This window comes from Prionailurus bengalensis, chromosome E4 (genome assembly GCF_016509475.1).
Source record: "Prionailurus bengalensis isolate Pbe53 chromosome E4, Fcat_Pben_1.1_paternal_pri, whole genome shotgun sequence".
In the NCBI taxonomy this organism is placed as follows: Eukaryota; Metazoa; Chordata; class Mammalia; order Carnivora; family Felidae; genus Prionailurus; species Prionailurus bengalensis.
The window spans coordinates 68,061,196-68,085,636 of NC_057360.1; the positions used below are offsets into that span (position 1 = coordinate 68,061,196).

A 24,441-nucleotide genomic window follows, 5' to 3' on the forward strand; every position below is an offset into this window, starting at 1 on the left:
CGGGGTGGGAGCCGAACGAGGCCCGGTCCGACCGGCTTGGCCGGCGCGCCTCTACCCGGTCCGGGGCCCGACCCCTTCCCAGCAGCTTGGCTGCCCTCCCGCGTCCCGTCGGCGGCCCGGTTCTGCGGGGATCCGGTGGGCGGCTCAGACCCCTGGGAAGCGCAGGCGTCGGGAGTACAGGGGCTTTTATTAAACGCGGAGGAGCGGGTTGGGGAGGGGGGACAGCGACAGGCGCCCCGTCACTCGGCGTAGGTGGCGTCGTCGTTGCTGTCGCTGTAGGCGGAGGAAGAGAGTTCCTCGCGCGGGGTGCAGGCCGGGCACCGCCGCCGCATGTCGTCCCAGCACGAGCGGCAGTACACGGCCGCGCAGTCCGGCGTCGGGCACACGTAGGCCTCGGGCGTCTCGGGAGCCTGGCACACCACGCAGCGCCGGCGCAGCCAGCGGCGCAGGAGCGGGCAGCGGCGGTGCAGGACGTCGGCCAGGTGGTGGCGCTGCCGGGAGCCCGGGGGAGAGAAGGGGTGCGGGGAGCGGGGCCTGGAGGACAAGGTCGCCATGCAAATGGGCCTAGGGAGCTTCCCTCCCCCGCTCGGTGATGGAGACTGGGGTGCAGCTTCCACTCCCCCAGCTGGGAGCAGCAGCAACCATCACCTGTACCTCCCTGTGAACCACCTGATCTGTTCGCGGGGTGGGCTGAGAAGTGAGTCGGACACATAAGACTCTTACCCCTGTGTTCTCCGCTTTACAGGCCAGAAAGGGGACTCTCGTAAGGGTTCTGCGAGTTCCCAAAGGCGCACAGATAGTCAACGGCCAGACCTGGCTGCACGCAGCTGCCCTGATTCCAGATTACAAGCCTGCTTCAGAAGGCTCCCCCCTCTCTCCGCACTATTACCAGTGCTAGAATTCTCTCGAGGCCACCTTATCGGCTCAGTCTTTGCTCAAGAAACTGCATGTCAGCGGCAGAACTCCTGGCCTTGGCCTTCAGAGCCTTCCACACTCCGGTCCCTTTCCAGCCTCTGCTCTAACTTACCCCCACTTGAACTTTGCGTCCTCTGGCCAGCCCCCCAGACCAGCCCTGGCCCTTGACATTCCCCTCGGGCTCTGAGACTTCGCACGTTCTGTTCCCCTAGCTTGGGACCAATGCCCTTCTATCTGCCCCTGAGAGTCCAGTTTACTTCCAGACCAGGTCACGGATTCACAGTGCGCTGTCTCAGCAGATGCTCATTTAGCCTCCGTGGGTCACGGGGCGGGGGACCTAGGCCCTAGAGGAAAACTTCAGCAAATGTGGCCTCTCACTTCCAAGAGCTCTGTTAGGGCTGGTGAAATACGGATGGCTACTTTTTTTTTTTTTTCAACAACACGGGTCCTGTACCAAGAAGGGTCACATGACGACAACATGTGCGTGGGAGTTGCTAGGCGCCTGCTCCATGACAGCGAGGCTCCTCTAACCCTTTCAACAACCAGATGGAGAAGTGGCTCACTGCGTCTTGCAGAAGGGAAACACCAAGGCACAGCTTTTAAGTAAACACCGCAGATCCCGTTGCCATGGTGACGAAGGAACCGGGATTCAAACCCAGGCCCTCTGGCACCAGCACCCCCCACCTCACTGCCACTGATCTCTGCACAGGCCTTGCAGATCCGTCCACCCTCTGAGGTCCCTTGAGGACCGCGGCCAAGGTCACACAGCTTGATGAGGAAGCCTGGGCTGGAACCTGCTTCTTCTGGCCGTGTGCTCTGTCCTTCCGCCACGTGCCCCTTCATGATGCCTCCCTGACCCCCAGCCCACCTGCCTCCCCACCTCCGGCAGAGGTCCCGAGCTTCTGGTCTGTGACCTCGCAGTAGCATCTGTGGCTTGCCTCGGGTCCCTGATCCCGGGGAAGCCCCCTTGCTTTCTTCTAGTCAGGCTGTATCAAATCTGATTCCTCTGTTCTGCCTGCGTCCTGATGGCCCACTGAGTGTCTCAGGCTGGCCTGAACGCGGAGGGACAGAGGCAGACTCGGCCCCGACCCCCGGGAGCCGGACGTCCAGGGCCCCTGGTGTGCGTCTCGTGGGAACTTGCTGAGCTCCGCAGGCCGGCCCCCCGGGGCTGGACGGAGCGGCGGGAGAAGCCCCTCCCGGGGTCCTCGGAACCACAGGAGGCAGCGGTGTGGGGGGGCGGGCAGCCTGGACTTACGGGGGCCCTCTGCCGCTGCGCCCGGCTCACGACGGCAGCCCTTCTCAGCTTCGTAAAGGCCGCCCTCTTCCTCAGCAGGTCATTGTAGAGGAACAGGACCCGCTTCTTCTCTCGCTGCGGTCAGGGAGGGGGGGTCGTCAGGGGTAGTGACAGCGCGTCCCCTCATGGCGGGGTCGGTCGGCAGGGTGCGGGCCTGTGAGGTGGCGGCGGCGTACCTTGGGGAAGTAGAAGGCCGCGATGACCCTCCGGAGCCGGTAGCCGAAGGCTTGCAGAAGGCACAGGCACAGCAGCAGGCCCACGGGGAGCGCGGCCCTCACGTAGGCCCTGGGCTTCAGGCTCACGGGCTGCGGCAGGCAGCCTGGGGCAGGGCCGGGCCGTCACCCCACCGGGACGGGTCTCTGGTGGCCCCGCTCTCGTCCCGCCTGCCCCTCGCCCTGCAGGCTGCACCTGGGACACCGTAGCCACCGGGGTCACGGGGCTATTTGCTCAGCACGGCACGGACAGAGAGAAAGTGTCCATCGTGGGCAGGGCTCTCTGGGGGCGCTGGGACCCTCTGTCCCCAGGGTTCTCTGGGGCGCCGGGACCCTCTGTCCCCAAGGCCCTAGCGTCTATGCTCCTCTGACCCCAGGCTCTCCGAGCCTCCCCTGCCGTTTCCCGCCCTCATCCCTGCAACCCCAGCATGCCTCTCCCATCTCGCCACCTCTCTGCCTCGGGGAGACCCAGGGCCCCCGCCCTCGCCCCCGAGCCGGCCTCCGGCGTGGCTTACGCATGTTGCTGGAGTCCACCGTGGTCTCTGAGGACGTGTTCAGGGCTCCAATGGTTTTCCGAAGAAGCCGGGCCAGCATGGAGTCCCCCCCGACTTTCACCTCCAATTTATGGCTGCCTGAAGCCATGGGGGGGTCAGAAAAGGGTTGCGGTTTTGGGGGAGGGGCAGGATGGGGACTGGATGTGGGGGGGGTTCAAGGCACAGAAATCTCTGCAGCGCGGGACTTTCCTCCCTTCACTGAACGCTAACCCCTCCCTGTCGCGGATGTAAAGGGGGCTGAGGCCCCCTCCGTCAGATTGCAGGGCTGAGATCTGACCCTGAGATGGCCAGGGAGGGGTGAGACACAGGAGGAGGTGACAACACTGGACGAGGTCAGGTGGGGTGGCTGCGGGGGTGGGGCGGGGGACTTCCGGGGGGCCGGGCGCCGGCTCACTACGGAAGGAGTACTGCAGGAAGGAGTGATGGCGGATGGTGTTGAAGACGGAGTAGAGAGCCCGGTCCAGGCCGCACAGCACCAGCAGCAGCAGCAGGACGGGCAGGGTCTCTGCGAGCTCCCTCACCTGCCCGAGGACAGGAGCAGCAGGCCTGGAGCCCTCCCAGGTGCCCCTGCCCTCCGCCCCACGCGGCCAGCGCCCGCGGTCAGGTCCACGGGCCGCCCCACGCCACCCTCACCACGTTTCTCATCTCCGAGGCCTGCATGAAGGGACTGCAGGGGAAGATGACGGTTTTCTCCTCGGCTCTGCGGAGCGGCAGCAAAGTCCGCTTGCCCTGGACACAACGTCCACACAGTGACGGACACCAGGGCCCTCCCCCTTCTGCCCCCCCCGGAGCGCGAGGCCACACGGCGCACATGGCAGGGCACCCTGGGTCAGGGCTGCGCCCACTCACCAACTTCTTCCTGCGTTCGTCGATCTGGCAAAAGTAGGTGCTGATATAGATGTTGTCAAAGCGGATGTCCCCGTTATAGCTGTCCGCGTAGGAGAAGGACCTGGGCACGGGGACGGGTCCATGTCGTCCTCACCCACCCCCAACCACGGGCTTCCCGGACGCTCGCTCATTCAACGGGCCACCCGGCACGCGGAGACGCGGCCCTGCCGCCAGGCAGCCTGCAGCCCAGGGCCAGGCGGGCAGGCACACAAGCGAGAAGACAAGGGGGGTCGTGTACGTGGCCGGGAAGGGAGGCTTCCCGGCCGCGGATCCGGCAGGGTGGATCTCAAGCAGCGGGAACAGCGGGAGCAAAGGCCCCGGGGCGTGAAGCCCCTCAAGGCTGCAGAACCGCCCGCCATCGTGACGGACTCCCGCTTTCATCTCGGCAGAACCTCTCCTGGAGGTCACTTCAAGCAAAACTCACTTCCCACCTACTTCCCTTCTCCCCACCACACCCTTGAGTAAGGCAGTGTTTTCCGTGTGCCCGAGGCTCCCTCTCCCCTGAGGATGCTCCAAAGTCCCACGTAATGTTTTAGTTTACTAAGGACAAAAAGTTATTGGAGACGTGTTTGAAACTGAGTTACATGACGTAAGCCCTGTCCAGTGCTCGTGGTTCGGGACCGTGGAAACCCTGTTCCTGCCTCTAAGGGACAAAGAGGAGAAATGCAAGGCCAGCCCGCGAGCGCCCCCTTGTGGAGAGACCGAGCGCTGCCGGGCGCGCCTGAACCTGCCCCGCCCGCTCCCTGCTGCCCCTTAGCCGGTGACCTCGCCGGGTTGAAAGCCTGGAAGCGGACTCTCTGTGCCTCCTTCCTTCCCTCCCCAAGCCGGCGCGGGACCCGGTGCCCCTCGCCTCTTCCTGCCTCCGTCTCGGGCCAGCTTCCTGCCACGCCCCACTCCCCCGCCAGGCTCCCTAACCTCTGACCCACCTTGGCCTCCCAGCCTCCGGCCCGCAGGGCTTTCCAGACTCTTCCGGCCATGGCCACTTCAGCCCAGGCCGCAAGCCCAGCCTTGCCCTCCGCACCCCAAAGATGCCAGAACCCTTGCCCAAGAGAACCAGCTATGGCAGGGGCACGCACTCAGCTCCCACCGGGTCCCCAAGCCGGTCCCGAGTGCGGCCCTCGGACGGTCCATGCTTCTTGGGTGCCTCCCTCTCTTGCCTCCCCTAGACCGTGAGCATCTTGAGGGCGGGAAGATGGTTCCTTCATGTCTGTCTCCCCACAGGGCCCTCGGCTCGCTCAGGACCCCTGCCCCTCAGCTGCCCCACAGCCGGGGGGACAATGGAGCAGGAGCCCCTGTGGCCGCCCCTGACGGCCCCTGCCCGTCTCGGGCATGTGAGGGGCGGTGATAAGGAGACAGAGGGTCCAGAGGTCGCCAGGGAAACAGAGTGAGGCCCAGGACGGCCCAGCTGGACGCCAGGCTGGGTGGGGTTGAGGACTTTGGTCCAAATGTTGGGAAAGTCGCTGCCAACGCGGCAGGCGGGAGAAAATGAAAGCAGAATTGGACGATAAAAATGGACAAAGTTGGAGCCAAGGGGAATGTGAAGGGCAAGAGAAAAATCAAAAGTCAAAGCTAAAAGTAAAAAAGTCCGCGCTGGGATGAAGGCCGAAGGAGGCAGATAAATGAAGACGCCTCCCTTTCAAGGTGTGGGAACGCGGGCCACGTGTCCCTGACCAAAAGCCCGCGTTTCCTCTGACTCTGCGTCATCAGCGGCTGCCGCTGTACCCAAAGGCGACGCGGAGGGCCCGCGGGGGCCCCACCCGAGCCGGCGCGGCGCTCACGCGTGCAGGACGAGCAGGAAGGTGCAGGACAGCAGCACACGCAGCAGCCCCAGGGTCCACCCCAGCTGGGCCTCCTGGCGGCGGACGAGGTCCCGCAGCTCGGCGCTCACGTGCTCCCAGCTCGTGTTGAGGCCCAGCACCGCCACCTGCTTCTCTTCCTGGGGGGCGCGGGGGCGCAGGCGGCCGGATGCAGCCGCCGTGTCCCCCCCCCCGCCGCCCACTGGGGGGGGGCAGCTCTTCCCAGGACTCCAGGACCCTCCTGCTGCTCGCCATCCCCCACCCCCACCCCCGCGACCCCCGCCCTGCTGCTCCCCTGTGTCAGCTGGGAGCTGCCGCCCTCCCCTCTCGCACCTGGCGTCCCAGCACAGACACCTGTCCCCTGGTCCTCTCCCTCCCTCCTGGGCCTCGTCAGGGCCCTGTGTCCTCTCCCTCCTCCCTAGCTCCCCCCACCCCCAGCCCCCAGGCCCCGCCTCCTACCTTGAGGTCAATAGTGGCTGAAAATTCCCCGTCCAGGTCGCGGACAGACTGGTTGAGGGAATCATAGGTCTGCCCGAAGTTGCCCTCCACTGGGATGCGACTGCGGCACCAAACTTCCATCGCTGCCGCCCCGGACAGCCAGGACAGCGGCGGTCAGGGGCCGCGCTCCCCCCGCCTCCCCGCTGCGGCCCCTCCCTGCAGCCTGCCTGTCTCTCCACACCGCACCGCCCCGAGTCTGTCCCCTCCCCCCTCTCCTCGAGCCCCCTTCCCGGACCGGGGCCTCGTTTCTCCCCCAGTTTTCTTACCTGTTTATAACCATGCCAACCATGAATAATGACAGCCAACATTTATGAGAAAATTCCTGTGTCAGCCCTGTTACTAGCTTCCCGTGTGTTGCCCCTCAAGCCCTCAGAAACCCCTGACGGGGTAGGTACTCTTATTACCCCTGCCTTTCAGATGAAGAGACAAAACTCGGAGCCTCCTATGCATCTAAACCGGGTCACACCGCCAGTCAGGGGAGGGGGCCGGGCTGCATCCCGCCCCCCACCCCGTCACTGTGCTGACCCCTGGCAATGCCACAGTGGGGGCGGCGGGCTGGGTGCTGGTGTCCCCCTCCCCTTGCTACTCTGCTGACCCCTGGCTGACCCCTGGCTGACCCCTGGCGATACTGCAGAAGAACTTGAACTTCATGGGCAGGCAGAGCAGGTGGTTGAGCAGCGGGACCCGGACGCGCTCCATGCACTGCTCGTGCTTTCGGTCGAACCAGCGGCGGCAGCTGAGCATGGCCCGGTCCACCACGTCTGTGGGAGGGGGCCAGGGTGCCTGAGGCCCCCACCCCTCGCCCCCCGGCCCCGGCCCCGGCCCCCCGCCTGCACCCCCGCGCCCCTCACAGGAACAGCGCAGCCTGGTTTTCAGCTCGTACATCTTCTGTGTGGAGAGACGGCGCCCGGAAGGTGGGGCTCGGTGGGTCCCCACGCCTCGGGCCGTCCCCTCTGGGCTCTCGGCGTCCTCGGGGCTGTAGCCCATCTCGCTGTTCACCTGGGCATCCAGGTCCTCGAAGGCCTTGGAGAGGTTCTGCGTCTCGGCTTTCAGTGAAACTTTGCTTCCCTGGGGTTGGAGGGTGAGGAAGGAGAGGTCGCACCGACCCCCCTGTCCCCTCCGCCCCCACCCCCCCACCCCCGCCAAGTTCTGGCTCCGCCCTCGGGCCCTCGGGGAGTCCTGAGACAGCCCCTCACCCTATGCTCCACTGTCCCACCAGGCACCTCCTCTCTGCCCCTCCCGGCTCCCCAGGCCCTTGGACTTCACCCTTCACACTAACCTCCCAGGCCACTCTGCCATCTCAATGTCCCCGTCCCCAGCGTCCCCGCGGTCAGCCGGTCTCCCCAACTCCTCAACCCTCCAACCCCTGCAACCCCAGCGTCCGGTCCTCAGTTCCCTGGGCCCCGAGGCTTCCTGACTCCTCCAGGCCAAGGCCACCGGTTTCCTGACATTCAGGTTCAGCTGCTCAGAGCCCCGCCCACCCAGGTGTTTGGAGATGGGGGGGGGCACGTCCCATGACTGGGGGCGGGGGCATTCCTGGCGTTTAGTGCCCAGGGCATATCCTGCCATGTTTGAGGACAGTCCTGCACAAACTGCCGGGGGTGCCCGGCTGGGAAACAGTCTGGGGGTCACAGCTCCCAGTGCAGGTGTGGGAGCCCCCTGGGGAGAGGGGCCCAGGCCCTGCCGCGCAGAGTGCTGACCAGCAGGCCCTTGAACACCGCGCGCAGTGGGGCGGTGGAGACGCGCCAGGCCGCTCTCGTGTTGTTGATCTGCAGCTCCACCGTGCAGCCCAGCGAGGCCACCACCTCGTTGAGGTTGTGCCGCAGATTGGCCGCGGGTCCTGGGGGAAGACGCCACAGGGGGTCTCCCTCGCAGCCAGGCCGCTTTCAGAAGGTCCCCTCAGCTCCTGCTCGGCATACGGGGGCCACCTGCTGGAGCCGTGCAGGGATGGGGCCCAGAAGCCGGTGAGAGGTCATCTCATCAACACCGGACTGTTTTTCCTGTGTAAACTAAGGAGACCTGGAGACGTGGAGGGACGCTCTCAGGGGCACGCACTCACCCTCGTAGATGGCAGCCAAGGCGTACCCCAGCACAAAGAGCCTGCCCTCTTTGCCCAGCATCTTGGGTACCAGCAGGAGGCTGGCACAGCGGATGTGAGGGGAGGTCCCCCAGCCCACGGCCCCCAAGCCTGTCAGGAGAGAGCGGCAGGTGGTGAGGCAGAGTGAAGACGCCCCCTGGCCCACCACCAGGCTTACCGGAGCACCGCCCCCCCCCCCAGCTTCTTTCTAGAACCATCACCGTACTGCCTTTGCCCCCATTTACACGGACTCTAGTAGGCCTTCGAGGCCACTCATTCATTCATTCATTCATTCAACAGCCTTGTACAGAGCTTAGCGGCGGCGGGCTCTGGAAGGGCTTGGAGAGACGCGGGAGGTTGAGAAGCCGTGGTCACTGACTGACTGTGTGCAGGAGGGTGCGTTTGTGTTTGGGAAGGGGGCGAGCACTTGTCATTTCCAGGCTGGACTCCCACAGGCCCTACGTGCTGAGGGAGCGGGGAAAGCAAGAGAACAATTCTGGCAACAGTCCCCGGTCCTCACAGCCACCCCAGGACTCCCCGTGCCCTGAGCCCTACCGCACTCACCACCTCCGCCCCTAATTTTAGCCCTGAGTCACGGCCCTGCCGGTCTGTGTTCGAGCTTCCGAGTGTCTCCCTATGGTCTCTGCAAGGAGACAGTGAGCTCCTCGGAGCTCGTCATGCAGGGAGACAGACGGCCGGGTGGACAGATGACTACCCTCGAGCGCTCAGTGCACAGGAGGCGTCGCGGGAGCTGAGGGAGCGGGGTTTCTGTGGGGAGGAGGGTGGGGCTGGGAGGGCCGGGCAGAGCAGATGATGTGTCAGCTGGGGCTGAAGGTGAGTAAGTGTCGTTAGGGGGCAGGACGGCATTCCAGGCCAAAGGAACAGCATGAGCTGGTCGGGGGACCTAGAAGCTTCCTGTGAAATAGTGTTTGCCCCTGACGCCAAAGCGAATCCTAAGTCCCTACACTTCCCCCTGTGTCCCCCGCCCTCGTAGGGACCCCCTTGCTTCTGGCTGGGGCCAACCGGTCCCGACGTCCTCCTCTCTCACTAGCCTGTCCCCCAGTGCTCACGAGGCAGCCAGAGTGACCTTGTCCACACAAACCTGATCGTGTTCCTTCTCTGCCTCAAACCACCCGCTGGCTTTCTCCCATGCTTGGGATCCGACCCATGACATAACGGGGCCCGTAACGCGGCCTGTGGACCCTCTGACCCGGCCCCCGCCTAGCTTCGGACCTTCACCCACTTCACTGACCCACACAGGCCTGTTGCTGGTCCTGGAATCCGCCAGGCGGCACCGCCTCTGAGCCACGGAACCTGCCCCCCCCCACCCCGCCAGGGCCCTGCTCCCCCCTCCCCACCGGGCCGGCTCCCCCAGTCGCACAGGTGTGCCCCGAGCAGCGAGTCGCGCCCCTTGCCACGTTCCTTCTCACGCAACCTGAGTTCGGTTCAAGGGCAACAGTCCCCGGGGGTGAATGTGGATCTGTGTAGCCCCGTCGTGGTACAACGGGACACGGGAAAGGGTTTGTTCTGTGGTCTTGGCCTCTGGACAAAGACTCAAATGGAGCATGGTTGTTGACAAGTCGCTGCCGTGCATTCCGAAGAGAGCCCCACGGGGCTGCGGGTGTCCTCCCTGGGCGTCCACAAGGGAAAAACTGGTCTCTGGCCCTCTACCAACCAGAATATACAAAGACAAGACCAGAAACCAGAATTTTCTGGAAGGGGAGGGGAGAGGCGCTCCATCTGTGCCAAGTGAGAGACCCCACGGGGCCCCTGCAGAGATAGGGCAGAGGGAGGCGGCCTCCGCTGAACCCCAGCACCTGGAGCACAGAGGGGGAGGAGAGGTGACCGCAGTGCCGGCAGGCCTCCCTCCGGGGGACGTGGGGGACCACGACTTGGGAGCCACGCTTGGTTGTCATCGAGGCAGGGCAAGGACGTGTGCATTTTCTCTGGGACAAGGGGGCATTTTCGGGGGCAGAGAGACCCAAGGGACCCGCACAGAAGAGGCCGGGGGGCAGGAGCTGCAGGCGTCGGCCAAACAGAACTGCTCTGAGCAGGAACACGGGACCTCCCAGGTCCACACGGAGCCTCCAGAGATGCCCTGAAAGGCCCCTGAAGTGGGACAGCCTGCCAGCCAGGGCAGAGGGCCCCGCACAGCACTGAGGACGGCGAGCTTGAGGCCCTTTCCCTCAAATCCCTTCTGACAGAAGAAGCAGAAGAGGAAGGAGGTGGGGAAACAAATACAAGGCAGGCCCCCCCTCCACCGTGGGACCCCCATCCGCAGGGGGTGGGCAGGGGGCGGGGGGAGGGCTGGAGAAGGGGTTGGGGAGGGAGGGGGAGGGGACTGGAGGTTGGGGGCAGGGAGGTGAAGGAGACAGGGAACAGGGGACTGGGGAATGAGGACAGGGAGCTGGGGGTTGGGGTGGGAGACGGGGTGAGGGGGCAAGGGGCAGGGGGCGGAGAGGTCGGGGGGACAGGGGACACGGGACATGGGGCAGGGGACTGGGGGTTGGGGGCAGGGAGGTCAGGGGGCAGGGGACGGGGGGTGGGAGGTGGGGGGCATGGGGATGGGGGCAGGGGGTCAGTGGCAAGGGGGACAGGGGGCACGGGACATGGGGCAGGGGACAGGAGGCTGGGGACAGGGGTTTGGGGGCAGGGGACTGGGGGTGGGAGGTGGGGGGCAGGGGACTGGGGGTTGGGGACAAGGGGTGAGGGGGGCAGGGGTGCAAGTGGGGAAGAGGCTGGAGAATGCAGCAAGGGGACCTTTGGTGTAGACTGGCTCGGACCTTTCAAACCCTAGAAACGGTCACAATGATGTGAGCAGGTCTTGTAAACGAGAACAAGCAGCAAGCAAGGGTCCTTGGGAAAGGCCATCAGTGGGGGCTGTGGGCAGAGAAGGAGCCGCTCCCTCTGGCCCCACACAGGTCAGGTGGCTCTGGTCAGAGAACCGCGCGGGGAGGCCGGCTGGGGGTCCAGGAATGTCTTCCTCCTCCTTACGGGAGACATGAAGAAGGAATGTTCTGGTCTTGTGACATTGTTGCACAAAGACGAGATGCCTGGATCTGCCGCGGCCAATTCACAACCCGAGGCGGAATGGTCGCCAGGCCCAAGATGGCGGAGACACATGCAAAAATGCTCAGCATCCCTCATCGTCTGGGAAATACAGATCAAAAACCACTCTGAGATGCCACCTCACCCCTGTCAGAATGGCTAACTTGAACAACTCAGGCAACAACAGGTGTTGGTGAGGATGCGGAGAAAGAGGATGTCTTTTGCATCGTTGGTGGGAATGCAAGCTGGTGCAGCCACTCTGGAAAACAGGATGGAGGTTCCTCAAAAAAAACCCTAAAAATAGAACTACCCTACGACCCAGCAATTGCCCTGCTAGGCGTTTCTCCACAGGATACAGGTGGGATGTTTCAAAGGGACACACGCACCCCCACGTTTACAGCAGCGCTGTCGACAACAGCCAAAGGACGGAAAGAGCCCAAATGTCCATCGATGGATGAGTGGATAAAGAAGATGTGATACACACACACACACACACACACACACACACAATGGAGTATTACTCGGCAATCAAAAAGAATGAAATCTTGCCATTTGCAGCTACGTGGATGGAACTGGAGGCTATTATTAGTGAAATTAGCTAAGTGAAATTAGTCAGAGAAAGACAAAAATCATAGGACTTCACTCATCTGAGGACTGTAAGAGCCAAAACAGAGGAACATAAGGGAAGGGAAACAAAAAGAATATAAAAACAGGGAGGGGGACAAAACAGAAGAGACTCCTGAATACAGGGAACAAACTGAGTGTTGCTGGAGGGGTGGTGGGAGGGGGGATGGGCTAAATGGGGGAGGGGCACTAAGGAATCTACTCCTGAAATCACTGTAGCACCATATGCTAACTAACTTGGAGGTAAATTAAAAAATAAACAATAGAATTAAAAAACAAAGATGGCGGAGAAACCAGGCAAGAGGAACCTGGGTCCTTGCGGGGCTGACCCGGCTGCTGAATTATCCAGACTCCAAACACCACTCGACCTGGAAACCTGTTGTTACCTGAGATAACCAACTTTCTCTGTGGTTAAAGCACTTGCAGGTGGGTTTTCTGTTCCTGCAGCCTGGCCCCTCTCGACATGAGCCCCCCCACGGCAGTGTCGCCTCCGAGAAGCCTTCCCTGACTACTCAGGCCGGCACCGCCCCGGCCGCTTTCCTCCCAAACCCCCAGCTTCCTCTCTTCACGCCCTTGTCACCATCAGAAATGCTCTTACTCAGTGTTCCTTTACTGCCTAACTGTCCCCACCCGAGGCTCGCGGACCTTGTTCACTGCTGAAGCTTCGTGGGGACTCAGTGAGTGCTGACTGACTGAACGAACGAATGGAGGGGCAGGAAACAAGGCCAGAGAGGTCAGAAGAGATGGGTGTGAACTGCATCATGTAACACAGAGTCCTTTCCGGTTGGGAAGGGCCCCTAGACGACAAGACTGGGTCCTCCTCTTCTCCCTGAATCTCCCTGCAAAGCCCGGGAGGGGGCTGGGGCCACAGGGACACTTGGGGACAGAAGAAACAAGACGGGACTCCCTCCTAGGACTCTCCAGGCCTGTCCCCCCAGCCTCCAAAGCCTCCCTGTCCTCAGCCAGCACTAACCCACCAGGCTGTACAATGTCACCACCTTCTGATCCTCATAGATGTTCATGGGGTTCACCAGGAGCTGAAAGAGACCTACGAGTGCACGGGTCAAGTCGAAGGTCAGAAGATGGGTCCCACCCCTGCCCCGGGGGGCCCCACACTCACCCATGGCCAGGAGCCCTCCAGTGCCTGCCCCCAGCAGGAAAGCAGTGACCGGAAACTCTCCGGGCTGGCGCTGCAGGAAACGGCCACAGGGGGCCGGCAGCCCCCAGTTCAGGAGCCTCTGCACGGCTGCGGGGTCAAGTACGTTAGCCCAGCAGGGCCAAGAGCCCACTCTTCTGGCTGGGACGCGCTTCATCAGGGTTAGGGGCCTGCGGGGGGAGAGGCTGGGGGACCTGCAGGAACCTGGGGCCTCCCGGAGGAGGCGGGGGGGCCCTGAGGAAGCAGGGCAGAGGTGAGGGAGAGAAGAGGAGAGGGCATGGCTGGAGGGGGGGGCCGCTGGGTGAGAGGGGTGGACGCTGGGGGACCCACGGTGGGGAAAGGGGGGGCGGGAGACACTGGACGGATGCCTGGGGGCTGGGAGGCCCTGGGGAAGGGCAAGGTCTCTGGGACTGACTCACTGGTGTGGGGGAGCTTCCTCTGCCCTGTGGCTCCATCCCGATGAGGTGTGATGACCATGAGTCTGCACCCGCTCTCGTCCCACAGGTGTCCTCCGCTCTGGCCCCTCCGCTCCGGCCCCTCTGCCGAGCCCACAGCCTGTCTGGTCTGTGTCCCTCGCCGCTCTGCTCTGAGACTTGGGGCAGGAGATTCGAGACCTCCCTCCCCCTCCCCAGTCCTGCAGCTGGGTAAGGCCCTCCAGCACAGGTGTGGTACAAGCCTCAGAACCTTAGAATGTGGGGAGGGATTCCGGGAGCCCGGAAGAGCCCCAGAACCCCGTGGCGTCTCCTGGAAACAGGCACATGTTTGGACCCGACGGCCATGGCCCCCGTGGGGACCGAGGAGCCGAGCATGTCGCGGGCCGTGGTCCGCAGCGTGGGGGGTTTCGCCCTGGGCTTGTCCTTGGCCACGGCCTATGGGCTCCTGGAGCTGCTGGTGGAAGAACACAGCCCCTGGGCCTGCCTCGTGGGCACCCTCACTCTGGCCGCCTTCCTCGGCCTGGGCATGGGCTTCTCCCGCCAGGTCCGGGTCACCGTCCTCCTGCTGCTGCCCCAGGCCTTCTCCAGTGAGCGAGGCACCCAGGGGGAGGGGCAGGAGGGATCCTGGGGGAGGGGGAGGCTCGAGGGAAATATTCTGGAGGCTTCCTTGAGAGGCTTGCAGATGCTGCCGCCTGCAAGGCTGGAGTCCTGCTTCTGATGCAGCCGTCTCCCCCAGAGCAGGGCCGGGCCCTGTTGATGGTGGCTGCCTTTGGGCTGGTGCTGCAAGGGCCTTGTGCCAACACCCTGCACAACTTCACTCAGGCCAGCAAGGCCGTGGCCTGCGGGGCAGAGCTGGCCCTGAACCAGACCGCCGAAGCGCTGGAACGGGCCAAGCGGCCCCTCGTCAGTAAGGCCCCCCGCGGCCCCTCGTCTTGTGTCTCTGGCTCTGCTCCTCTCCGCTGGGGCCCTGACTTCGGGGCGCCCAGTTAGACCCCTGACCTCACTCACTGGGCGACTCCACCCGGATTCCCAGACCCGCCTCCCGCCCGCTCCCTACCGGGGCCCAGTGGTGAGGGCCGCCCCACAGTGCCCCTGCCCCTGCCTCTCAGGTGCCCTGAACAAGATTAAGGCCATTGCCCAGAAGGCCAAAGAGGTGGCTGACCGGGTTCGCAAGTTCTTTCGGTCGATCATGGACGGCGTGAAGCACGTAGGTCAGCACATTCGAATGTCTGTTTGGGGGGCAGGGGTCAAAACGCACCCTGTCTCTTCACCCCTGTCCCCGCCCGGGGCCTTTCGGGACCCTCCCTGACTAGTCCCCAGTGGGTACAGCACAGCCGGGCCCCCTGACCACAGGCGTCTCCTGCTCCGGGGGCTGTCCCGGAGCCCCCCCCGCCCCCTGGGGGGACGCTGCAGCCCCCCCCTCCCCCGGCTCCCGCCAGCCGCGTGCCAGCCCCGCAGCCGTCCCCAGCCAGGGCACTGCGGAACGTGTGGTACTGGCTCCTTCACATCGGGGACGTGTGCAACGCCGAGCTGGGCAACCCTTACGTGAAGTGCGCGCGGGTCTTCGACGGCGCCAAGGACAGCTGCATGAGGACCGTACCGCGAGCCTATCACCTGTGCTTCGTGCTCACGCCCTTCAAGCTGGTGCTGTGCGGACTGGCCAGCGGTGAGAGAGAGCCCAGGCTTGCCGCCGGGGGGGGGGGGCGGGGCGGGGGGGGCGGGACCAGCCTGGAGGTCAGTAGGAAAGGTGGGAAGCCGGAGGCCTCTGTGCGCAGTAGGTCCCCGAGGGGGAGGGGCCGCGCGTCTCCCCCCCGCCCCCCCCACTCAGTCTCCGGGTCTCAGTGGTCCAGGTGTTCTGCATCATCCCCGGGTACATCCAGCCCTTCTTGCGCAAGACCATCGGCCCCCGTGAGTGTCCCCCCTGCCCCCGGCCGCCCCAGGGGGTGCTCCTGGGGCAGTCCCCTCCTTGCTCAGGCCGCTCCTACCCCAGAATGAAAACGCAGGGGCCGGAAGGAAAGGACCCCAGGAAGTTACCCAGGAAAGGGAGGCCCAGCAAGAGGGAGGTGCACCACCCCAAGCTGGACGTCAGAGCAGGACCCGGGAGGGGATCAGGGCCCCCCACCCCCACCCCAGGGCATCGGGTGGCACTGGAGTCAGGCTGCCACGGGGACAGCACGGACTGCGGAGGCCCCTCCCCAGTCCACACTGGGTCCCAGCGCGGGGGCCCGGCTGGCCCGCCAGCCATGCCAGGCCCTGGTCTCCTGACTCCTGGCTCACGGCCCTGCGGCACCTGCCGGCCCCAGCTGTGAGGCACTTGATCAACCGGGTGCGTCAGGAGTTTGAGTTCAACGTCACGGCCACCCACCACTTCTCTGTGGATCTCAACGCCTCCCGGAGCCTGTCCCAGGTGGCCCTGGACCTGCAGGAAGCCGTCGGCGTGAAGCTGCACCGCGTCCGAGAGGCCCTGGCCCTGATGGGCTACACCGCGCCCCTGCTGCTCCCGCTGCTCTACCTCCAGTGAGGGGCCGGGGGGGGCTCCGGCGGCCGGGGCTCGGCTCGTCTGGCGGCCTTCAGGGGGGCCGGGGTCGGGGGGCCGCGGTGCGGGGCGGGAGGGCGGCGCCCAGCGGAGTCTGGGCTGGGGTGCTGAGGGGCCTCGCGGACACTCCCCCAGAGCCCTGTGTTACCGGTACCGTTACCTGAACTGGCTCGGTTTCGACAACATCTACATTACCAGCCGGTTTCTGCTCATGGAAGACGTCCGCTCCAGGGCGGGCCTGCCCACGGTGCTGCCGCTCAGCGCCCACGAGGCCCGACACTACATCCAGCCCGGTGAGGGCCCCGGGATCTGCAGACGGGGACACCGAGCCGGCCCGACCCTAAGCCCCACACACGGCACTGCGTCCGAAAGGGGAAGGTCCCTGCACGCAGACGCGTGACGAGGGGGCCGGTGCCTCCGGGAGCACCTGACGTCCGGACAGAGGGCAGGGGTGGGGAGTGGACACCAGCCGAGGGAAGGGAGGCTTTGGGGGTGAGGCCAGAAGTGCAAATGTGCTAATATGGAGATGCCGCCTGGGAGGAATGGGCCAGGGCCCCCCAGGAGGGCGGGTTCCTGAAGACTTGAAAGGGCCCAGGCCCGGAAGCTAAGCTGCTACGTCAGAGCCCCCCACCACGACCCCCCACCGCCACTTCCAGCCCTGGCCCAGGGGTCCCCACAGCTTCTACACCTTCCAGATCAACCAACGGGCCCGCTCGGTGGGGGCAGGAGCCCTCCCCAGGAGGGAGCTCTCTCCCCCCAGGGCTGGAGTCTGGGGGTGAGGGGACGGGGGTCTGGGAGTCTGGGGGTGAGGGGACGGAGGGCTGGGAGTCCGGGGCTGAGGGGACTGGGGGCTGGAGTCCAGGACTGAGGGGACGGGGGGCTGGGAGTCGGGGGGTGAGGGGACGGGGGGCTGGGAGTCGGGGGGTGAGGGGACGGGGGGCTGGGAGTCGGGGGGTGAGGGGACGGGGGGCTGGGAGTCCGGGGGTGAGGGGACGGGGGCTGGGAGTCCGGGGCTGAGGGGACGGGCGGCTGGAGTCCCGTGGTGAGGGGACGCGGTGGCACCTCCTGCCCGCCCTGCCACCCAGGTTCCGTCTTCCTGTCCCGGTGGGAGCGGGTGTTCTATATCCTGGCAGTCTTCGACCTGGCCCGGTACCTCCTCCTCGTGCTCCTCCTGGTGTTCCTGGACTACGCCATCTTCTGGGTGCTGGACCTGGCTCGGCACCAGCTGCAGGGGGAGATCGTGGCCCGCAGTGAGCGCCTGAGCCTCCCCCTGCCCCCCTGGCTGGCATCCTCCCGTCCCCCCCGGCCCCAGGGGACGATGCCCCGAAGTCCCCAAGTCACTGTGACTCATCAGCCCCTGGCTTCGCCCCTCTTCCAACTCTGTCCTCTGGCGGTGACCCCTGTGTCCCGTTCGTGGTTATACCATAACAGGGTAGTTAGCAACACCGGGTCTGGACTCACACTGGCCTGGGCTCCGCCGTCCCAGCTCTGCCCTCCGCGAGGTGCTGACCTCAGGCCAGTGGCTCGGCCTCGCAGAGCCGGGGCACGGCAGCCCCTCGGGGGTACGTGATCCCACGTGTGTCGGGGTCGGGTGGGCCGCTGATTGAGAGCACGCTGTAAACCACAGAATATAATTAATCTGATCCTGCGTCTGCCAGAGGTCCAATGGAGAAAACAAAAACAACAAAAAAGCCCCAAACGATCAATAGAGCACTCAGCCCCGTGGCTGCAACAGTCAGCACTTAGCAAACGCTTTGCGACGAACGCTTCTGGAGAGTGGAGAGTCGTGGGGGCCGGGGAGGGACTCGGTGACCATCCAGGCCATCTCACGTGGGGGAGCGGGGCAGTTCGGGGCCCTGGAGCCAGTCCTCCTCGGTGCTCGGGGCTGAGGTTAGGCCCAGCATTGTCAGAGGCCCCTGGCTGGGGGCAGGAGGCCTGTCTGCTGTCGCCCCCCCCCCCCCCCCCAGCGCACGTGGCCTTTCCCGCACGGGAGAGAGGGGGCAGGGACACGGCCCTGCGGGCCCTCACAGGGCACCTCTGTGCCAGGCCCCGTGGCAGTGTCCATAACCGTGGAGGGTCCCGGCTACGCAGGGAAGATCTATCGTGACCTGGTGTCAGCGTTTGATGTCCTGCAGCAGAGCAACATCAGCGTCTTGTCCCCGCGCTGCGTCCTGCGCCCCTCGGAGCCTGACGCCACGGGTTACGTCGTCATCGGTATCGATCACACCCCGGGGGGGGGGGCGTGCCCCCGGGCGGGGAGGGGGAGCAGACAGCATTCAGGGCACGAGGGGCACCCTGTGCCCAGGGACAGCAGCTCAGCGGGACTGCGTGCCCCCAGGCATCATGTACGGCCTGTGCTTCTTCGTCACGCTGTGTGGCAACTACGTCAGCAGGCTGCGGCGGGTCATATGTGCCTGGTACTACCCGTCCCGGGAGCAGGTGAGGGGCCCACAGCCGCCCCGCCCCCACCCCGCGCGCCAAGTGCGCGCTGTCTGTCTGGGGGGGTGGGGAGCTTCGAGTCCTTCCGCAGCCCCAGCCCTCTCTCCTCCGGCTGAACCCCCACAGCGCCTCACCTGGACTGTTGGCCTCTGGGCCCAGATGGGGCTGAGGGACAGCGTCCTTGGGCAGGGCTCTCTGAGGCCGAGCTTGTCTCCGAAGTTTTGTGAATGACAAGGGGGGGAGGCGGGCGGAGGGGCCGTGTTGGGGCGGGAATGGCCGCCGGCCACCTGCTCACTCATTTGCGAACCATTTATTGGGCATCTAGCGTAGGCCAGTCACCGTGCTGCCCCACGGTCGCCAAGATGCAGTCTGGAGCTCCCAGTCTCAAGGCAGGCCGGCCGCGAACAAGATGTTACACTTAAAAGTGTTTTGGGGCGCCTGGGCGGCGCAGTCGGTTAAGCGTCCGACCTCAGCCAGGTCACGATCTCGCGGTCCGTGAGTTCGAGCCCTGCGTCAGGCTCTGGGCTGATGGCTCAGAGCCTGGAGCCTGTTTCCGATTCTGTGTCTCCCTCTCTCTCTGCCCCTCCCCCGTTCATGCTCTGTCTCTCTCTGTCCCAAAAATAAATAAACGTTGAAAAAAAAAGTGTTTTTAGGGGTGTCTGGCTGGCTGTCCGGGAGCCTACGACTCTTGAACTCGGGGTGTGAGTTCGAGCCCCGTGATCTCCCGGTTCGGGAGTTTGAGCCCTGCATCAGGCTCTCTAGTGTCAGCACTGAACCTGCTTTGGATTCCCCTGTCTCCCTGTCTCTGCCCCTCCCCTGCTTGTGCTCTCTCTCTCTCTCTCTCTCTCAAAAATAAAAATTAAAACCATTGGGGCACCTGGGTGGCTCAGTCGGTTAAGTGTCAGACTCTTGGTTTCAGCTCAAGTCGTGATTTTGTGGTTTGTGGATTTGAGCCCCACATCGGGCTCTGTGCTGACAGCTCGGAGCCTGCTTGGGATTCTCTCTCCCCCTCTCTCTGCCCCTCCCCAGACTGCGCTCTGTCTCTCTCAAAACAAATAAATAAAAACTTTAAAAAATTTTTTAAAAATAAAAAAAAATCTCCTTAAAAAACATTTAAAAATTAAAACAAAGAAAATCTTTCTAAAATTTTTTAAAATTTTCTTTAATTTGTTTTTTTATTTTTGAGAGAGACAGAGACAGAATGCGAGTGCGTTAGGGGCAGAGAGAGAGGGAGACACGGAATCCGAAGCCGGCTCCAGGCTCCGAGCGGTCAGCACAGAGCCCGACACTGGGCTCGAACCCACGAGCTGTGAGATCATGACCGGAGCCGAAGTCAGTCGCCCAACTGACTGAGCCACCCAGGCGGCCCCCCAAGAAAGAAAATGTTTAAAAAAAGAGAGAGAATGTTTTATTAGGGAATGAGCGAATTTATCAGTGGTGTGAAAACCCAGAGGCGAGAGTAGGACACTGCTCCCGGGATGTGCAGAGGCTCCCAAAGGAAGAGGCCAAAACTAGAGGGATAGGAGCTGGACAGAGGGCAGACGGCGTTCCCGGCACATGAAACAGGCTCAGGGAGCTCCCACCCCGGTCTCCCCTCCACCAGGAGAGGATCTCTTACCTGTACAACGTACTTCTGAGCCGCCGAACCAGTCTGTCGGCTGCCTTGCACCGAGCAGTGAGGCGGCGGGCGGCCGACCTGGGCCACACGAGTGTCCTGCGGATGCTGGCCAGGCGGTGAGCCCACTGTCCTTCCTTCCAGGGGCGGGGCAAGAGGGGACAGAAAAAGAGCCAGAGGTCAGAACGGATCACAGTCTTTCCCGGGCGTCCAGAGGTTTGGTCGAAGAGGGTGCCCGTTCCGCGCCATCCGTGCAGAGACGAGAATTCGGGCTGAGAATTCTGGGCGGGGGGAGGGAGGGGCGGCCTGAAGGGAGGAGGAGGGCGGGACACAGAGGCCGTGGCTCCGGTCAGAGGGATGGAGGTCAGGCTGCGGGCAGGCCTACCCTCGGAGGGGGGCGGTGGCTGTGGGGCCACCCGCTCAGTGTCTGGGACCCCCCGCAGATGCTCCTGTCTGGCTCCGGTGGTCGCCCACTTCCGGCAGGAGCAGGGTTACTGCCTGGGCTGTGGGCAGGGCTACGACCAGGAGGACACGGAGACCTTTGTGTCCTGCGCTACCCCTGGCTGCCCAGGTAAGAGTCCTGGGGTGCAAGCGTCTCCCTGCTGGGGCTCACCACGGCCGTGGGACGAGTGACAATCCCCTGTGGTCCTTCCCTCGTGGACCCTTCCTGGAACTGCTCTCTCGAGCCGCCCCCCCCGCCCCCCCGTCATTACCACGCGTGTTCTCGTGGACGGAAAACCACGGGGAGCCCGCTGTCTCTCCTGCCTTGACTCTCCTGGTGGTAACGGAATTTACGGAATTTATGCCAGAGTGGCACTGTAGCCATTCCCCCCACACACACACACACAGGCACCATGCCAAGGACCCTCCCCCCTCCCCCCAGGCTGGAGGCTGGGGGCTCGGGGTGGGGGGAGGGGCTCCCAGTCACCTCCTTCCCTCCCCCCCTTTCCCAGGTCTCTTCTGCTCCACCTGCTTTCGTCTCCTGGACAACGCCTGCTCCGTGTGTGCATCTCCCCTGTCCCACCAGGGGGACCTGGACCCCGAGCTGTGAGTCTCCAGCTTGACGGGGTGGCCGGAGTCTGTGGGGTTGGGGGGGGCACCACTCTCCCCCGGAACCTCTGTGGGCCGTGACGGGAGGCTTCTCCAGGGACTCCAGTGACGAGGAGGGCCCCCGGCGATGGCTGGCCGCAGCCCGGAGACAGGACCCCGAGCAGGAGTGGTTACTGAGGCAACAGCTGCGGGAAACGCTGGGCAGGACCCTCCCTTCGGGGTCCAGCCCTGAGGTCAGGTGAGGGGCGAGCCGGGCATGGGGCCTGGGAGGCCTGGGCCTGTCCTGTCACATCTGCAAGGGCTTCTCCGGTGCCGGCCCTCTGCTGGAGCTGGAGGCAGAGGTGAGGGGAGAGGGCAGGGAGGGAAGGAGGTTTGCCCCGTGCCCGTTCTGTGGCAGCGGCGTGCCCTGGAGGAGTCCGCCAAACTGGGGGAGTGACATCGACCGTATGAGTGAGGGCAGCCCCGAGGGGCCCCAGCTCAGGAGGGGCTCAGGGCAGGGCGGACAGCAGGAACAGCAGGATGGCTTTGGGATGGGGTCGTATTAATGAAGGCTGCAGGGGAGAGGTGAAAAAGAGGGGGGCTGGGGCACCCTGGGGGTCTGCTAGGCTGACTGGCAGAGGATAGCATTTCAGGGGAGGCTGGGGTGAGCCTGGAGAACGTGAGCTGTTTCGGGGCGGGAGGCAGGGCCGGAGCGGGGCTGTGTGTGTCTGTCGGGTGAAGTCAGAGGCCGCCGCGGGGAGATGAGCTGGGAAGTCAAGGGTGGAGAGCTGGCTGAGCGCCTTCCTCACCATCTGAAGGTCCCTCGGTCGGATAGGGACACGTTCATAGTTGTCCTTTAAGACAATAAGCTAAGAAGGCAGCGAGAAGTTGGTGTGGCCTCAGGACGGAGGTGCTGAGGGTGGCAGGGGTCTGTGCTTGGGGCCGGCGGTGCTGGCGGACGAACAGGTTGTGGGGGAGGAAGAATGGCTCGGTTGGAGAACTTTGGGGTATCTGGAGGGAGGCCAGCTGGAGACGCCCAGGGGCCAGCGAGAAAAGGCCTGGGCCCTGGGCCTGTGGCGCCAGGGTTGACTTTCCGGCTGCGGCAGAGGCGGGTGAGGGCGGGGCAGGGGCTCAGGGGCTCAGACACAAACCAAGCAGGGGAGAGGCTGGAGGACACAGAGGGCCAAGCACAGTAATTCCATGAGATGGGTGAGGAGGAGGAGGAGGCCGAAGCCTGGCCAGTGGATCTGGTGGCTGACAGGTCACCGCCGTGGCCGCTTGTGGGAACATTTTCTGTGGTCCCGGGAAAGCCAGACCATAATGAGCTGAAGGGTGATAGGTAGACAAGACTCCGAAACAAAGGGTACGTGGCTCTGTATCACAATTGCGAGAAGCTTGATAATTTTAAATATAACTGCTCTAGTTAAAAAAGGGAAGCCGGGGGGCACCTGGGTGGCGCAGTCAGTTAAGCGTCCGACTTCAGCCAGGTCACGATCTCACAGTCCGTGAGTTCGAGCCCCGCGTCAGGCTCTGGGCTGATGGCTCAGAGCCTGGAGCCTGTTTCCGATTCTGTGTCTCCCTCTCTCTCTGCCCCTCCCCCGTTCATGCTCTGTCTCTCTCTGTCCCAAAAATAAATAAACGTTGAAAAAAAAAATTAAAAAAAAAAAAAAGGGAAGCCGGATGCCAAAGAGGGGGGCAGTCCTCACGCAGCAGGGGTAGGGCTTGCGGGGCCAACGCTGAAGATTTTCTTTCCCCGAGGATGGGGGGGGGCTGGACCTTTAGGAGGAGAAAGAGGGGGCACCGGAGAAGTGGGGTGTAGGCCAGGTGGACCGGGTGGCCTTGGTCAGGGCGGCGGCGCACCTGTGGCAGGAGGGGGACGGGAGTGTTCCTCTGAGCAGGGCTGGCTGGCGGGAAGGCGGGGGGGGGGGGGGGGGGGGGGGATGGTCAGATGTAAGGGAGCCCTGCTGAGACAGCATGTAAGGGGCTGGGAGCAGAATAAAGGTTCCAAGGAGCGGGTACCAGAGGTCAAAACACCTGCCTTGGGAGTGTGCAGAGGCTGGCTGGGAGGGTAAGGGATTTCCAGGCAGCGTAAAAGATGATGCTGAAAACCACAGCCTATAATGACGGACTCCAGTATGCTTGGTTATGTGGGTTTCTCTGGGAAAAAGTGGTCCCACGGACAGGATTTGAACAGGTTGGAGGCTCTTTCTGGGTGGGGAAGAGGACAAGACGAGGAGAGAGCTGGGGTGTCTTCAGTAAGAGTGCTACTACCGGCCTTGGGGCAGAGAAGGGGCTGATGCCAGGGGGACGTCCGGGGTCTATGTGTCCGTCAGGTGTTAAGGAGCAGGGATAGTGGCCGGGAGGGACACAGAGAATGGGTCATGGCCAGGGAGGAATTCTGGGATGAATCCAGAGGGCAGCCAAAGTTCAGGGGTGTCCCAGTGGAGGCAGAGGCAAAGGTCTTTATGGCCGTGGAGGTCAGAGGTCAAGGACTGAAATGCCAGAGAGGTGGGTGAGTCCCCAGCGAGGAGGCTGGGGGCCACACAAGCAGCTAGAAGCTGGTACAGGCAGCCTGGGTGGGGTGGGGCAGGTGACTGGGGAGACAGTGGCAGCCCCTGTCGGTGGCGGGGGGGGGGAAGGGGGGGGAGAGCAGGTGCCACTAGAGGCCAGGGTGCAGCGGCCGGGTGCCAGCAGGGTTTGGGAAAGACAGGCAGTCTCCTCCACCCGGGAGGGCTGCGTAAGGAAAGGGTGCGGTGGGCACAGGCTGGCACAAATGGGGCAGGGGGAGCAGTGATGAGCTGGGGTGGGGGGGGTGAAGCTTTGGTTTCAGAGGCTCCCGAGGGGCTCACTGCAGTTAAGAGCTGGGTCGTGGGAACGGGGAAGCCACGAGTGGGTGGGTACAGCTCTGAGGTCACTACCGGTTCTGCCCTAACTGGCCATGCGACCTTCGCAAGGGACTGCCCACTGGCCCGTGAGCGCCAGCCTAAAACGGGGACCTGCCTGCCGGCGTCTGGAGGAGCAGCAGGAGTAAATACCGAACCACAGGGCGGGGACACACCTGTGGAAACAGCACTGGTGACCAAGCTGCTCCCCCGCTCTCCTCGCTAGTGACCTGGACGAGGAGAAGGGGCCCCCGTAGAGGACTCAGAGGACAGAGGACACAGATGCAGGGGCCCCACCTGAGAGGATTCCCACACCCCCTCAGCCCGAGGGCACCCAGAGCGGCCCTTCTCCGGCTTCAGAACCCCAGCCCATCCGTCTCTCACCTCCCTCCCCTCCTGATGCCTCCTAGCTAACTCCCAAATAAAGGACCCGAAGGCAGACAC

General features: G+C 64.0%; 2 protein-coding genes across 4 annotated transcripts; one reads left to right on the forward strand and one right to left on the reverse strand.

Annotated features, from left to right (window-relative positions):
• Positions 1-168: 168 nt before the first annotated feature.
• Positions 169-13,592, reverse strand: DCST1 (DC-STAMP domain containing 1). Of its 3 annotated transcripts, XM_043568774.1 has the most exons (16): positions 13,482-13,592; positions 13,027-13,152; positions 12,880-12,954; positions 8,217-8,345; positions 7,858-7,997; positions 7,009-7,225; positions 6,775-6,918; positions 6,119-6,240; positions 5,642-5,799; positions 3,825-3,924; positions 3,609-3,704; positions 3,370-3,496; positions 2,937-3,053; positions 2,386-2,528; positions 2,171-2,284; positions 169-491 (listed from the first exon to the last, which is right to left on the reverse strand). In XM_043568774.1, exons 1-16 carry the CDS (start codon positions 13,537-13,539, stop codon positions 240-242), a joined length of 2,118 nt encoding a protein of 705 aa, XP_043424709.1. In that variant the 5' UTR covers positions 13,540-13,592; the 3' UTR covers positions 169-239. The 3 variants fall into 3 exon arrangements, with proteins under 3 accessions (XP_043424709.1, XP_043424708.1, XP_043424707.1); XM_043568773.1 differs by having other exon boundaries at positions 3,612-3,704; positions 12,880-13,152; XM_043568772.1 differs by having other exon boundaries at positions 12,880-13,152.
• On the forward strand, positions 13,532-24,438 carry DCST2 (DC-STAMP domain containing 2). Its single transcript, XM_043568771.1, is given in 16 exon segments — positions 13,532-13,799; positions 13,802-14,083; positions 14,233-14,403; positions 14,606-14,707; positions 14,965-15,162; positions 15,339-15,404; positions 15,800-16,013; positions 16,168-16,325; positions 17,118-17,282; positions 18,079-18,246; positions 18,371-18,471; positions 20,075-20,205; positions 20,530-20,657; positions 21,040-21,133; positions 21,234-21,374; positions 24,224-24,438. Coding segments are annotated over 16 exon segments (2,418 nt in total). The 3' UTR covers positions 24,255-24,438.
• Positions 24,439-24,441: the final 3 nt, after the last annotated feature.

Coding starts and splice junctions, on each gene's coding strand:
- DCST1 (XM_043568772.1), bottom strand. CDS start 13,539: ATGGTCATCACACCTCATCGGGATGGAGCCACAGGGCAGAGGAAGCTC. Junction 7,226..7,857: donor CGGTGTTCAAGGGCCTGCTG/GTCAGCACTCTG, acceptor CTCCAACCCCAG/GGAAGCAAAGTTTCACTGAA. Junction 6,919..7,008: donor AACCAGGCTGCGCTGTTCCT/GTGAGGGGCGCG, acceptor CCCCTCCCACAG/ACGTGGTGGACCGGGCCATG.